Source organism: Chenopodium quinoa, unplaced genomic scaffold (genome assembly GCF_001683475.1).
Source record: "Chenopodium quinoa cultivar QQ74 unplaced genomic scaffold, ASM168347v1, whole genome shotgun sequence".
NCBI lineage: Eukaryota > Viridiplantae > Streptophyta > Magnoliopsida > Caryophyllales > Amaranthaceae > Chenopodium > Chenopodium quinoa.
In genome coordinates this window covers 2,472,290-2,487,488 of record NW_018744502.1, presented here as the reverse complement: position 1 = coordinate 2,487,488, position 15,199 = coordinate 2,472,290, and the positions used below count along the sequence as shown (strand labels likewise).

General features: G+C 43.3%; 2 protein-coding genes across 2 annotated transcripts; one reads left to right on the top strand and one right to left on the bottom strand.

Moving 5' to 3' along the window:
- Positions 1-4,741: 4,741 nt before the first annotated feature.
- On the bottom strand, positions 4,742-6,232 carry LOC110698217. Its single transcript, XM_021875616.1, has 4 exons — positions 6,140-6,232; positions 5,940-6,054; positions 5,545-5,678; positions 4,742-5,458 (listed from the first exon to the last, which is right to left on the bottom strand). The coding sequence occupies exons 1-4, from the start codon at positions 6,230-6,232 to the stop codon at positions 4,742-4,744; spliced, it is 1,059 nt and encodes a 352-aa protein (XP_021731308.1).
- A 7,075-nt stretch (positions 6,233-13,307) lies between these two features.
- LOC110698216 (F-box protein SKIP23-like) lies at positions 13,308-14,525 on the top strand. The gene has a single exon (XM_021875615.1). The coding sequence runs from the start codon at positions 13,308-13,310 to the stop codon at positions 14,523-14,525; it is 1,218 nt and encodes a 405-aa protein (XP_021731307.1).
- Positions 14,526-15,199: the final 674 nt, after the last annotated feature.

The following is a 15,199-nucleotide window of genomic DNA, read 5'->3' as shown; positions in this document are numbered from 1 at the left end:
ATCGAATGTAAAGTTGCCAATTAGAGGGTTGGCCGGATCCTAATAGATACCGGGAGCTCGTCTGACCTAATCAGCTATCAATGCTTGACTAAGCTCAAGTACAAATCCAGTAACATGCACCAGGTGCCTCACCCACTAGTTGGTTTTGGGGGAGGAGTAGTGCATCCGGTAGGAAGCATAGATCTTCCCATCCGGCTGGGTGTAAAGGGGGAAGGGCGCCACATGGTGGTAAAAGTTTTGGTTGTAGAAGAACTTGCTGCCTACAACATGATTTTTGGCCGTCCGACCCTCAATGAGTCCAAGGCTGTCATCGTTCCTTCACTCATGCTTGTCAAATTTGAAAAGGACGATGGTACAGTCGGTTCCCTTAAGGGGAACCAGAGGACGGCTAGGGAGTGCTATCTCTCTAACGTCAGACCTACTATGGGGACAGCCGGAGACGGCAAGCCCATAGATCTTGATAACTGCGATACAGCAGTCCCGGCTCCAAGGGAAGCCGGTAAGAAAAGAAAGGCGGGCCAGACGGATCCCGTCAAGCAAGAAAAATAACAATCACTAGCCGGGGAAAGGTCAGATGACCGATGACCTCAGCCGGCTGGTGACTGCATTGATGTCGCCTTAGACGACAGCCGTCCTGACCGAACTGTCAAGGTTGGGACGGTTGGGATTAGTCCTGCTCCAACTTCTAAAAGAATTCAAAGACATCTTTGTCTTTGAAGTGGAAGAGATGCCAGGCGTCAGCCCGGATCTAGCTGTCCACAAACTCGCCGTGGACCCTAAAAAGAAGTCGGTCAGGCAGAAAAAGAGGGATCACGGTGAAGAGAGATCTCAGGCGGCAGCGGCTGAGGTCAAAAAACTGTTAGATGTTGGGTTCATCCGGCAATGCTATTACCCGGATTGGGTAGCAAACATTGTCCTCGTGAAAAAGCCGAATGGTACCTGGCGGATGTGTGTAGACTACACGGATCTGAACATAGCATGCCCAAAGGACAGTTACCCGCTTCCAAAGATCGACAATCTGGTCGACTCTACAGCCGGTCATGCTCTGATGAGCTTCATGGATGTCTACTCCGGTTTCCATCAAATACCCCTGTGGAAAAAAGATCAAGAAAAGACGGCCTTCGTCACTGATCAGGGGTTATTTTGTTACAAGGTGATGCCGTTTGGGTTAAAGAATGCACCGGCTACATTCCAACGCATGATAAACACCGTCTTCATCAATCAGATTGGCAGGAATGTAGAGACGTACATTGATGACATGATAGTCAAATCCAAGCTACAGACGGATCACCTACTGGACCTCCGAGAAACATTCACCACACTTAGGCGGCACCGAGTCATGCTTAACCCAAAGAAGTGTGTATTTGGTGTTGAGTCTGGGAAGTTTCTCGGATTCCTGATCGACCAAAGGGGCATAGAGGCTAATCCGGAAAAAGTACAGGCGGTCATTGACATGCGTTCTCCCCGCACTGTAAAAAAAAGAAGTCCAGAAATTGACTGGTTTCCTGGCGGCGTTGGGAAGATTTCTCAGCCGGTCTGGTGACAAGTGCCTCTATTTCTTCCAGGCCATCCGGAAGAGGTCCAGATTTGAGTGGGGTGAAGAGGCGGAAATGGCATTCCAAAAGCTAAAGCAACACTTACATTCTTTGCCAAGACTAGTGAGCCCCCTGCCACGGGAGGTCCTCTATATGTATTTAGCAGTCTCTGATCATGTTCTTAGTGTCGTTCTCCTCGCTGAGAGAGACGGTAATCAGCTCCCGGTGTATTTCATCAGCCATGTACTTAAGAATGCTGAACTCCAGTACCCCATGATCGAAAAATTCGGGTTGGCCCTGTTCGTCGCAGTCAAACGGTTGAAGCCCTACTTTTTGGCTCACCTGGTGATTGTATATACAGAAGCCGCTCAAGCGCCCAATGACCACCATCGAGTCATCCGGCAGAATGATCAAGTGGGCTGTTGAAATACAAAGCCTTGAAATAACTTTCGAACCCAGGCGGGCAGTGAAAGGTCAGGCGTTTGTCGACTTCATTGTCGAAATGACTAGACCGGTGCAACCGGAAAATCCTGATAAGGTTTGGATGTTATTTGTAGATGGTAGCTCTACAGTGAATGGCTGTGGTGCAGGCGTCATATGCCATTCTCCGAAAGAGGATAAGTTTGAATATGCACTACGGTTCCAGTTCCCAGCCTCAAATAATGAGGCAGAGTATGAAGCCTTGCTAGCCGGTATACGCATGTGTAAGGCAGTAGGGGCAAGAAAAGTCACCGCCTGCTCAGACTCTCAGTTGATCGTTAGCCAGTACAATGGTGACTACGAGGCCACCCATCCGGCTATGATCAAATACCTGCAGGCGGTCAGGGAAGAGGTCGTGTCACTCGATGAATTTCACCTAAGTTAGGTGCCCTGGTTCGAGAATAATCAGGCGGATGCCCTTTCCAAACTGGCATCATCCGCCTCCTGTGATGCGTCTAGGACGGTTTTCTGGGAAGTCATTGAGAAAAGAAGCATTGATCATGACCCCATTGGTATCCTAGACCGAAGTACCACCTGGATGGACCCCATCCGGAATTACTTGACAGACGGTACTTTACCGGATGACCCTTCTAAAGCAATGGCGCTCAAGAAGCGTGCTCTGAGCTTCGTAATGCATCATGGAGAACTTTTTCGGAAAGGGTGCCTACTGCCGTTTCTAAAGTGTGTAACCCCTGAAAAGGGAAGAGAGGTTCTAGAGGATCTGCACGCGGGTTTTTGTGCCTCACACATAGGCGGCAGGTCCTTGGCAAGAAGAACCAGACGGCAGGGTTACTTCTGGCCCACTCTTGAGGTAGACGCCATGGATTTGGTGAAACGGTGTGACAAATGCCAAAAGTTCGCCCGGTTGATACATCGACCGGCAACTGACCTGACAGCCATCCATAGTCCGGTTCCGTTTGCAAAGTGGGGCATGGACATTCTGGGTCCGTATGCTCCTACATCAGGCAGTCGTCGCTATAATTTGGTGGTAGTGGATTACTTCACCAAATGGGTTGAAGCAGAGGCAGTCAAAGGCATAAAAACAAAGGACGTGATCTCCTTCATTTGTAAAAATATCATCACCCGGTTTGGGGTTCCAATGTCTATGGTCTTTGACAATGGACCTTAATTTGAAACGCCTGTCCTCAAGAGCTGGTTGGGGGACCAAGGAATCTCCCATTGTTTTGCATCCGTTAGCCGTCCTCAGGCAAACGGGCAAGTTGAGGCCTTCAATAAGCTGATCTCAGACTGTATAAAGAAGAAGGTGGAAAGAGCCGGTGGACTATGGGCAGAGGAATTACCTCATGTCCTTTGGGCCATCAGGACCACTGAAAAAGGGGCAACCGGTGAAACCCCATTTCTTATGACATATGGCACTGAGGCGGTGCTCCCCATTGAACATTATGAGCCAACACTTCGCATCATGCTATATGATGAGGCGGCCAACTGGGAAGCCATGCGGCTTGCACTGGATGCTCTCCCAGAGCGAAGGGGCAACGCAGCCTTGCGTCATGAGATTTACCGCCTGAGAATGACAAGAGCCTACAACAAGCGGGTTCACAAACGGCCCTTGAAAGAAGGAGATTTTGTGCTTCGTAAAATGGAAGCAACCGGTAGGGCCAATGAGCAAGGCAAATTAACCCCTAACTGGGAGGGACCCTACCGGATTTTTGAGGAAGTACGAGACGGCACATACCGCCTGGAAACCCCAGACGGTAGAAAGCTCCCTAGAACCTGGAATGTAGATAATCTCAAAAAGTACTACTTCTAGAAATTGTATAGTTTTTGTAGATTTCTATATAATTAATGAGAAAGATTTACTACATATTATGCTTACATGCGCCATGTCTTGTGCTTAACACAAGCGGCTTCCTTCATCGGTTTTCCATGCGCCATGTCTTGTGCCCAACACAAGCGGCCCTGAAAACTAATGAATCAACCAGTGACACCCATTCGGGTGAATTCATCGAAGAGAACATCTCCCATTCGGGTGGAAAATTGTTCTAGTGATCAAAAATCAGGCGGTCCCACCCGCATGAGCGATCCATGGCACCAAAGAATCGTGGCAAGCGTTCCCAAACATGCAGCCGACTCACTCTCTGGATCAAGTACCATTTAAGGCTGATCTCAAAACAGACAGCCGGTACTTAAGGTGCCGCCTAACCGACTAAGAGAAGGCAGGCCTCAAGCATTTGGTTTAGGCAAATAATCTATGAAGAGGTGTTCTTGAAAAAGCCCAACCGGCAAGTTGACACCCTAAATCTTATGAAAAGGTCTTTCCCAAAAGGCCAGCCGGCAAAACTGTAAAAACCGGCTGCTTTTCGTTTTAACGGTTAGCATTTAGCACTTAGCTAAAATCGTTAGCATTTGTGCTATAGCATGTGGATAGCCGCCTGGCACCATTTCATCCATGCCAGCCTCCTATCCAGGGGCAATTACCTATCCTAACCCCAACCAGTCATGCGGAAACACATTTATTCAAAAAGCATGCGGAAACACATTCATTCAAAGCAAGAAAAAAACAAATTCATTCAAAACCGGATCAACCGGTGGAAATGTAGCAAAAATAACCGGCACAACCGGTGAGAATATAAAATTGTTTACAGAATAAACCGGCACATTCGGTGAAAATATCAGTATTCAAAATAAAAGACAACAGCAGAGTAAGCCGACCCTTCTGACGCTATTACAAGATAATGCACGGCGCGCAGGCCGGGAGGTCGTTGCTACTCTAGCTGCACTATCACCTGGTCAGCCTGAGCCTGACTCCCTTCCGGATGAGTTGGGTCGGTGTTGGGAACGGAGCCGGGAGCAACCTCATCCTCGACTGCCTCTTGGTTGCCAGCCGTCTCCTCCTGCATCCGCCTGAACTCCGCCTCAACCCATTGCTCATAGGGTCCAGGCCCCAACTGGCCCTCCTCCTCAGCCAGAATGGCAAGATTTGCGTACTTGTAAGCGAGCTCCCAGTCGTTGTAGTCTGTACCCGGATGGATAATGGAGAACGCCCTCTTCATTCGGTTTTTACAGTCCTGCTCATTCTCCTCAATGAGTCGACTCTGATCAGCTTCAAGGGTGGCCTGGAAATTGCGCTGAGCATCAGCAGCCTCCTTGACCAGGCGGTCATTCTCTAATTGCAGCCGTTTGCTGCTCCTCTCCGCCTGGTCGAGCCGCTTGAGGGGCTCCTCATGCTTTTTGAGCTCGTCTTTGGCATTGTCCAGGGCCGCCTGAAGATTGTCCACTTTGAGCTTAGACTCTTTGAGGGCCTGTTGAAGGGACTTGACCTGATCCGCCTGTTGCATGATTATAGCTTTAGTTTCTAAGTCATGCACTATCATGAAATAGTGAGCAACACTATGTGCGTCATCCGCAGAACGTTTGGCTCTTCTTACCTCTTCCTGCTTGCAGATGTAGGCCTTCTTGAGCCCCTCAACGCGGAGCAGTGCCTGCAACAACAACATAACCGGTATTAGTAGAAAGACCGGATGGGTATACTACAAATTAAGTGCCGGGTGGGTACTCATTGACATACATCGGCCAGGTTGACCATCACCCGGTCGGCATTGAAGGTATTGATTCCAGGAATCGCCTCCTTCTCGTCTTGGGGAACGGCTTTCAGCATGGCCCGGGCGTATTGAGCAGCGTCCGGCCAGCGTGGAGAGTTATCTGCACCAGAAACAGATGGTGAGAAAGCTGCGTATGCTACGCCTACGGACAGCCGGCTGACCAGAGAATCTCCCGGCTGAGACGCGGAATACGACTTAACCCGCATGGGTAGGTCGAGCAACGTGAGGTTGAAGGGGTTTGTACCTTTTTGGGAAGCCCTTTGGCCTCCGCAGAAGATGGACCAGTTGCGGTCCTTATTGGAGTGACCTCTTTCAAGGTCGTTTCAGTGTTAGACCCGCTTGGGGTCTTTATTGTTTTTACCGCCGGTAGTAGCCCGGGTGGTAGAAGCGATTTTCTGCACCTTGAGTGCAGGCTCTTCAACAGACGGCCTTGGCCTGATCTGTTTTTGCAGAGAGCGGGGAATAACACCCCCATCCTGAAACAAGACCACAAACGGTCAGGTGAATAAATAGCTAAAACAGCATCAAAGCCAGCACATAAAGAAGGTCAGGCGGGCTAACCTTTTTAGCCGCCTGAGCGGCAAGCTTTTTCTCCAGATTCTCCTTGTGGATATCTGAAGCCTTTCTTGCGGGTGTCTTGGCGGTGGGCAGCATCTTTTTAGCTTCTTCGGCAAAACGAAAATACATCCGGTCAGAAACATGATAATTTTGCATTGCAATCAAGAGAAAAAGGTCAGCCGACATCAAATTAACCGGCTAGGGTTCGTAACCTTTTCTTTTAAACATGCTGCTAAGCCCACAGGCGTACAAGAAGCACTCGTCTTTGTAAAATTCGTGTTTGGGCACCTAGTTCTTGGGTACCCTTATTATCTCTCCGGTTGAGAGAGAAGAAGAGGTCAGCTCAAAAAATTTGGAGTCCAGAATGGCCTCCCTATCATTATCAGGAACTGGGGGCAGCCGGCACTTCTGCCCCATAAGCTCCGATTTCCGGTTATAGGTCCGGTACTCCTTGTTCAAGGTCATCATATATTGGGGGTGAGTCGTCAAGGTGTACCAAGCTCTCCAGCCGCCTGGGCTCCGGCTCAAATAGTGCATATGGGCAAACGCCTCCCAGCCGGGGTTGAGATCCTGCATCTCACAGGCGGCGATGTACCCTAAAATGTTCACCCAAGAATTCGGGGTGAGTTGCCAAACGCCTAGTCCATACCCCCTAAGTATGGCCTTAATCGTGTTGTGAAGGGGGAAGCGGACACCGGCTAGGAAAGCCGCTTCGTAGCACCCAAACCAACTGTTAGCGTTAGGTTGGTCATCTTCCCATACAACCGTCCCGAACTCCCCCGACACGGTCATCTTATATCCCTCCCCAAGCGGTCGCTTGGTAATAAAGTCTTGTAAAGAAGACCGCATGAGGGCCGGTCCTTGAGAGAGACGACGATCATGAGAGGGTCGTTTCTGCTTTGCCACGAAGGCCTCTCCGCCTCCTCGCTATCTTCTGACATGGTCAAGTAGCTAGAGCTATTGCTTTCAACCCGATCGTCATCAAAGCCGGATGGGGAGTTGGGACCCTCATTGGCGGCTCCTGGCTGCTCCGCCTCCTGAGACGGAGAGGTCTCCTCGTAGGAGCCTAGAATACTATCGTTTGGGGTGGCGGGGGTGCCGCCGGATGGTTCTCTAACCGCCTCGTCTAGGCCTTGTCTTAAGGAGATAACTCATTTGAGTCTCCGCCTCTGTAATTGGGGTCCATAGGTGTTCCCCTAATTCTGGCCATTGTGTCCTGCACAGACACGGAGTCGGTCGATACAGGCGTTGAAAAGGGGAAATTCCAAAGATCAGAGGTGGCATATCCAGTTCTAGACTCAGGCGTGCTAACTGACCGACTAAGTTCACAACTATGTTCCGAGTATGGGTATAAAGGGTCCATCTACCTATGGGACTTATAAACAAAAATGCAAGCAAAAGACGCAAACGAAAATACATGGAAAAACAAGAAAGAATAGAGACGGTACCTAGAGTAGAAGAGTGTTGAAACCTCAAGAAATTTCTTGGGGATGCTTGCGAAGACACAGACGGTTTGAAAACCGGCTGGGTTATTTGGGGTACCCTCAGGAAAAAACTTTAGCTTGCTGTCTACCTTACAGGCGGTCTGAAAACCGGCTGCTCTAAAACTATCAAATCTCTGTGTGCTCTGAATTTCAAGTACCGGATGCTCTCAAATGCCGGATGCTCTCAAAAGTCGAGAAAATTCACGAACTTTGTAAATGAGCTCTCGTGTGCTTCTTCCCCCATTTATAGGGGTTGCCTCAGAAGGCGAAGGGACGCGACCCTTCCCCTTCTGTTTTTCCCTCCTCTTTCAGTTAGAATTTGAAGAGGTTTCGTTAAAAAAAAAAAAAAAGGTGATGATGAATATTGCATACGTCAGCTCTCTTCTCAGGTGCCACGTGGCACCTTGCCACGTCAGCACCTGAGAGGGGCAAATGTTTGGGGTAAAAATACCCCAGCCACGTGGCCCTATGGCTGAGCGACACGTGGCACCCATCCATTGGTCAGCAGAGCTCCAATCCCCTGCTGACACGTGTCCTAGAAACCCTAAATGGGGAACCAAGTCTCCCCACTATAAATGGTGGGAGAATCCTCATTAATGGGGGATATTCATCAGAGATTCATAAATGCGTTCACCAATACATTCAAGGAAATTGAATACACTTTCACCAAAACCGAGCAATATCAATTGCGGAATTCTCCCAGTACGCGAGAAGTAATTTCACTATTTTACGCAATATCTTCCTCCTGTACGTAACTGACTTGATCGTCGGTGGCGGAGCTCCAACCAACCGGAGTCTTCGTGGTTTTGCAGGTACAGGCGGCGAAGGGCATTCTTGGAGTTGTAACTCTCCCGCAGGACACATCAAAAAACCCTAAAACAACAAGCTTTTGAACATGTTCAGTTTAGTCTTATTTATATTTGCAGGTTCTATTATTATTGTGGTTAGTATAATTTGTTGGTTGGTTTAATTTGAAGTTTATATTAGTTGGTGGTTTTGACTTCCATCAAGGGGAAGATTGAAGACTCCACCTTTGATGAAAGTCAAACACATTGCAATCGAATGTGCAGGTTATATTGTTCAAGTCCAATAAGAATAAGTTGGAATTAGTGGGTATGCGTGGACTATGCTATATGGCTATTTGTGTGAGCCCAATTAGCCAAATTCGTGTGAGCCCAATTCGTGTGACAAGTTATTGTTGTGTGCTGGACGAAATTATGGACTGACCTTATTTATTCTTATTGTGATAATTATTCTGCTTATTTATCTCTAACAAATTTATCTTGTGTTATGGATATTTATCTTATGTTAATAATTTGATTATATCTTTTGATAACATTAAATATATTTAACAAATTCTGTTTTGCAGAGATAGAGATAATAATAACAATATTCTGTTTTATCAGAATATTTGTCTCAAGGGATAAGTCTCATATTTAAACTTAATTTTGTGCTAACCGATTTCCTTGAAGTTTAAATATCTGTTTTGCAGAAATCCCTTGAAGCATTAGAAAATATCAACAAAAGTATTATCAAGCTTCACGTTATTCAAGAGTTACGTTGTTAAAATATTTTGTCTCTAAGTTCTTTAAATACCTTATTGTGTGATTAGATTGAGAGAAAAGAAAAGTGTATCTAAGAGTGAAAAAGAATATATCAAAAGTGAGATATACTTAGAGTAATGTTATAATACTGAAAGTATTTTAGGTAGTCTTTTTATTTCTGTGGGTGGCTGCGGAAAGAAGATGGGAGACCTTCTAGGTGCTTAGGACTCTAAAAAGATTTAAAATCCTACGGGTTGAACAACCCTAGGCGCAGACGTAGGCATATTTGCCGAACTTGGTAAAAATATTGATGTGCCTTGTCTCATTTTATTTGCTTTACTTTACTGTTTTTATTTCTGTTTTTAATTCGTTATCCATATTCTGCCTAAGTTTCTAAGTTTGTTTTTAAGCGTTGAAGTAAATCTCAAAGCCTTGACTTTTATTAGAAAATCAGTTTATTCCGCATTGAATTGATTTCAAGACCTTGAGATTTACAGTTTTGCGAAAATTTGCCATACCCCCCCTTCTGCCTTCCCCTTACTCATTTCTTTTACTTAAATATGGTTGTTTGGCACATCTCCTGATTTCTCACGGGATTCACATCCTCACAGGCGCTTTGTTAACAGGGCTCATGCTGATGTTCGTCACAGGCAAAGCCAGAAGTGATTTGATACTATTCTCAAGGCTTGGACATCTATTTCTGTGTTTTTATTTCATACTTTTGAACTTTTATTTTGGTCTGTAATTTTTTTTAACACAATGTTTTGTCAACTTCTTTTGTTCCAAACATTTTCTTATCAAAAAGGGGGAGAAAACATAATGATATGATTGTTGGTTAAAGTATATTATTCTGTTTTGTTTAGTCTTTATATGCAGGTCGGGTTGAAAGTTTTGATATGACTGCTGGTTAAAGTATGTGGTTTAGTCTTTATATGCAGGTATTATTGTATGGGTTGAAAGTTATAATCTGCTTTAATTTCAAACTTTGTTTTTCAAGTTTTGAACTGAATCTTAAAGCCTTGAGTGAATCAGTTTATTCGGCCTTCTACGAATTGGTGTGTACGTCGAAGTTTAGATTTAATATGTTGTCTATTATTATTAATATGTTTTGGCAGGATTATTTATACGTTCAAACATTAGTTTTGGAGACTAAGAACTACTAACTTTAACAACACACACAAGAATTATCAACAACACACACAAGCAACAGTTGTATTTACTAGGTCTCATTTAATTCATACTTATTTTACTTTACTTTAACTTGCAATATCACATTCTTTAAACAGAAAATTGGAATATCAATCCGAATAATATTTCATCAAATGACAAACTGAAAATTAAGTATTCAACAAAACTGAAAATAAGAATATCCAAATCCTGTAAGAATATCCAAATGAACCCTTATTACACATTCCAAACTAAAATGAAATACAAATAGAAATACAAATAACTGAGCTCATTGATCAGTTAGCTCAGGCATTCGGCCCCTCCTTTGCCTAGACTTGAAGTTAACCTTTGGCACTGGTAATTCATGCATCTGCATCCAAACAAAGTTACTTCAGATTCATATTCAGAGTACATAGGTGAACAACTACTTCAAGATCAAACCTCACATTATTCACTCCAGCTTGTAGGGGTCCAACGCTATCCCTTGCATCCCTTGGGTGTTGTTCACCGTAAGCAGCATCCAATAGCTTGAACCTCACAAAGAAATAAACATGGAAAAAGGTTACTCTATTTGATTGAAGCAGAACACTATGCATATTATGCAATATAATAAAACAAATACAAAAGTGCTTACCCCTAGTTTCCCGTAGTCGCCGGACAACAATTTGTCTGATTTTGCTGCCTTCCCAATCTGCTGCATAGTCCACACATTAATTCTTGGAAAAACATCCCATTTAATAGGATCCCTATCCAACCGATCCAAGTAAAATATCTGCCAAATTGTAAAAGCAAAAGAAGCAATTACTAAAACAAAACGCACAAGAAAAAACAAAAGCAATAATACACTGAAACACATACTACAACAAATATTGCACACCCGCCGCATCCACTGGCAAACCCATTAGCATAGAAACATCGAGAAAAATTTTGTACGCTCTCCAGCAACTTCGACAACACTAAAGAACACCAATCGTACTCAATTGCCTCCAAAGCACAACTTATTGCAGGTAGTAGGTCAGACGCAAGCCGGGGTGACTATGTGGGACACAACACCATCTCCAAAGCAATTATCAAGAACAACGTCTTGAATTCCTCTTCCTCTCCAGCATCATAGTACCCCTCCAACAGATTCATCATATCTGAACTTAATGGTATGCCTACAGACGTGTATACGTGACCAGATTGTCCACTAGCCTTGGACTCCCACGATTTACCATACTTCAAAAAAATTCTCTGAACCTTTTCACGATCATGTTGGGTCATGGTTTTAGTACAATGAACAGTCCTAGAACCCATTGGTATTCCTAGTACCCACCGAACCTGATTCTTTGAAAACCTAAACTCAAGTCCGTTGGTACTTCTAAGTATTTTACTGATTGGATCCATCCGTGTCATCACCTAGTATGCCAATTGTCTTGGTGAATGCATATCTAAAGCAAGATGTAACAGACTACCAAAAACCAACGTCTTCTCCTGTCATCAAATTTCTGACATATGCGCCCAAATGACTCAATGCGGCAATTCATGTTAGGAGGCTGCCAATTACAGTAATTAAGTTAATATCCCACATCAAATGACCACTGAATCAACAAGCAAACTTACCCGACTTCTGGCCTTTGAATGTTTAGCCATCACCTCCGCTCTACCTTTGACAGCCCCTCCATAACTTAATCCGTCATCTTAAGCACACCAACTTAGTTCATGCATAAACCTTAATCATGCAAAAACACCAATTTCACACGCACAAAATTCCATATTGTAGTACCTTAAACAATTCTGGATACAAATGCATGGTCTTCTGCTCACATACCTTACTCTTCTTACTGAGCCCATACCCCTCTTCATCTACAACCCCAACCTTCATTACCAAAACATAAAACCATAGTTCAAAACATAATCACATCCCCAGCCTAAAGAATACATCTAAAAAAACCCTCACCATTTACGCTTACCATTCCCCGCTGACATTTTCATAATCCTTTCAAGAATGAATACATCAAATACGGTGTGTTAACTACATTACACACAATACTCAATCTAATTTGTTCTACACACAATCAATCATAACAAATCGAAACTCGATACAATTTCACACCATAACACAATATCACATATATAGAACGAATAATGAGCACTAATGAATGAATAATTCACCTCATTCCATCAAATGAACATTTCAAATGCAAAATTCACCTCATTCCATCAAACGAACATTTCAGAGCAGCATAATTGCACACATCTACATCTAATTAATATTCCCTTAACACGGTCGCAATAATTCCATTGTTTAATTGTTGCAGATAGTCGCACCAATTCCACTATTAAATTCCAGATAATATAATAAATTAAAACAATTAAAGTCGAAGTAATACCATTTTTACCTTTGGTTTTGCATCTGCAACCCTAAAAAAATCCGAACTAGAGCTGTAACACCCTAAACAATCCTCGCTGAAATAATTCTGTCAATTGAAACAATCAACGTACTGAACATCGACCCTCAACCCTAAAACATTCGAAAAAACAACAAGCCAGTTTGAATTGAGAAAAAACAAGAACCCAAGTTCGAATTGAACTTGAATCAGAAAGAACCTGAATAAAACCAAGAGTTCGAGTTGGGACCTCTTCGAGTTGAGTTGAGTTTTTCCCAGCTCTTCAACTTGAGATTCAAAGAATTCGAATTGAAAACCCAAAATTCGTGCCTTCTTCGAATTTGGTTTCTTTGACTTGAGTTTCGCCCAGATTTTGAGTTTTCATGAAAACTCCATAAACGTTGAAGTTTAACGATGTCGACTGTGAGATACCCACAAGTAAAACAACTGGAAAACCAAGTAAAACACGTCAGAATAATGAGGCCACATCACACATCCAACAAATGACTTATGTGAGGTGCAATGTTGGTTATACTCCCATGAGAAACATAAGTTGTTTCTCATTATGAGGAATGGGGGCCTCCTTGCTAAATAAGATATCTAAGCCATGGTAAATTGGTCAAATCTCCCTCTGGAGCTCCTCGACCTCATTGCCTCCAAGTTTGATACCCCGTTCGTCACTTGCCCTTTACGTTCTGTCTGCTTTACGTGGCGGTTCTCTATCCCCCAATCTCTCCCTATATTTTTTCCTCCTATAAAAATCTTCAACTCTAATGTCCATCACTGTGACCTCCGCCTTACTAAACAAACTTTTTTCCAACTTTCTCCTTCCTTTGACCACGACGCTTCCGAGTGGCTCATCAAGACCGAGGAGCACAGCCCCGGGGCTCTCCATTTGTTCAATCCCTTTTCTAGGACCCTCATTAAACAATTAGCTCCTAATCTTCCTAGAAAATTTGATCTAACTAATATTAAAATCAAAGAGTTGGATAGTGAGTACGTGTTACGTAACATTATTATTAGTCCTAGTACTAGAAACATGGATTACTACAATAATATGGAGCATCAAAAGGTAACCGTTACCTTCCTTAATTCTATTAGTAATAATGTTAATGTTGATTATGTTATTTTGTCCATGCATAACACGAGTAAATTACTTATGTATCAGTCCAAAATTGAGTCATGGGAATTTTTGGATGATTATACTTTGGGTTATGATGATAGGAGTATATATATTAATGATTGGTCTTTGCACTATGTGGATGTAGTAGAGTATGATGGTACATTTTATGTTGTCACGAATTCAGGTAGGACGGTAGCCATTAAGGTTATTGACTTTTCAGTCACAATAACATTAGTAAAAACTGTTGTTATTGGTGGTGATAAAAAATGTCTAGTGAAAGTAGCGGATGATCTGTTAATGGTGGACTTGTATACCAATTTGACTCCTGAACTTATAAAGGTACACAGGGTTGAAATTTTCAAACTTGATAAAGATGGACAGAATTGGATATTGGTTACGAATTTAGAGGAGCACACAATTTTTTTAAGCAACCATTCTTCATTTTCCACGATTGGTTTAAAAGGATGCAAAGGCAATTGCATTTACTTTCATTTTAAGAATTTAGAAAGTAAGGATTCATATTTTTCGGAGATTAAAGAGGGAGATTTTGATGAAGTTGATGATTTTGAGTGGAAAAGTGATGAAGTTGGTGTTTTTGATTTCGAAAATGAAACTTGTGGACCTTTGGAAAAATATTTGGAAGGTTCTCAACCATATTTTTGGCCTCCGCCAGGTTGGGTTACTTTGGCATGTATTACATGAAGTTCTTAACCTTCGTTTTTTTCATTATTTCCGATCTTATGTAAAAATGTGGGATAACTATCAGCGGATAGGCGTTATTGATGAAGGAAGCAAATAGGATGGCAATCTATGTAAATATGTTGAAGTTGGGTGGGGACTAGGTGCCAACTAGAGGAAAAAATAACGGGGCAAAGAAAGAGAAAACAAGGAAACCAAAATCTAAGCGGGAAACCAAAATGAAGTCTGATAAAGCAACTTTCCTCTTTCATTCCTCTTTTTTCCCAAAGGTCTTTCATTCCTATTTCTTCCCAAAGCATAGTTTTACTGTTTAATGGCGAATTGAGCGAAATGAAATTGAAGGCATTGAAATCCTGTCCCAGGTGCACTAAAACCACACAAATGCCTTAAATTTGACATTGGAAATTAAGGATGAGAACGAGGTTAGCTGACATTCTTGGCGTGGATGTAGCTAAAGCAGTTGGTGATGGTGGACAAGACGGACATGACTGCGCTCGGGAGCTGCGATTTGATTGTGAAAATGTAAGTTTCGTACATGCATTATTGTAATTATTTAGTTTGAAGGTAGATTTGTAATTAATTTTGGAAATGGAGAAGTGTGATGTAGTTGTTTATAGATGGTTAGCAGTTATTTTGTGAATCCAAACTAAATTTTGACAATGCAAAATCGGTTAGCT

Bases quoted from the DNA above. Each gene is read 5' to 3' on its own strand.
- LOC110698217 (XM_021875616.1), bottom strand. From the start codon at position 6,232: ATGCTGCCCACCGCCAAGACACCCGCAAGAAAGGCTTCAGATATCCAC. The intron at 6,055-6,139 runs GTTAGCCCGCCT...GTCTTGTTTCAG, and splicing joins CCGCTCAGGCGGCTAAAAAG to GATGGGGGTGTTATTCCCCG. The intron at 5,679-5,939 runs GTAAAAACAATA...TTTCTGGTGCAG, and splicing joins CACCCGGGCTACTACCGGCG to ATAACTCTCCACGCTGGCCG.
- LOC110698216 (XM_021875615.1), top strand. From the start codon at position 13,308: ATGGTAAATTGGTCAAATCTCCCTCTGGAGCTCCTCGACCTCATTGCC.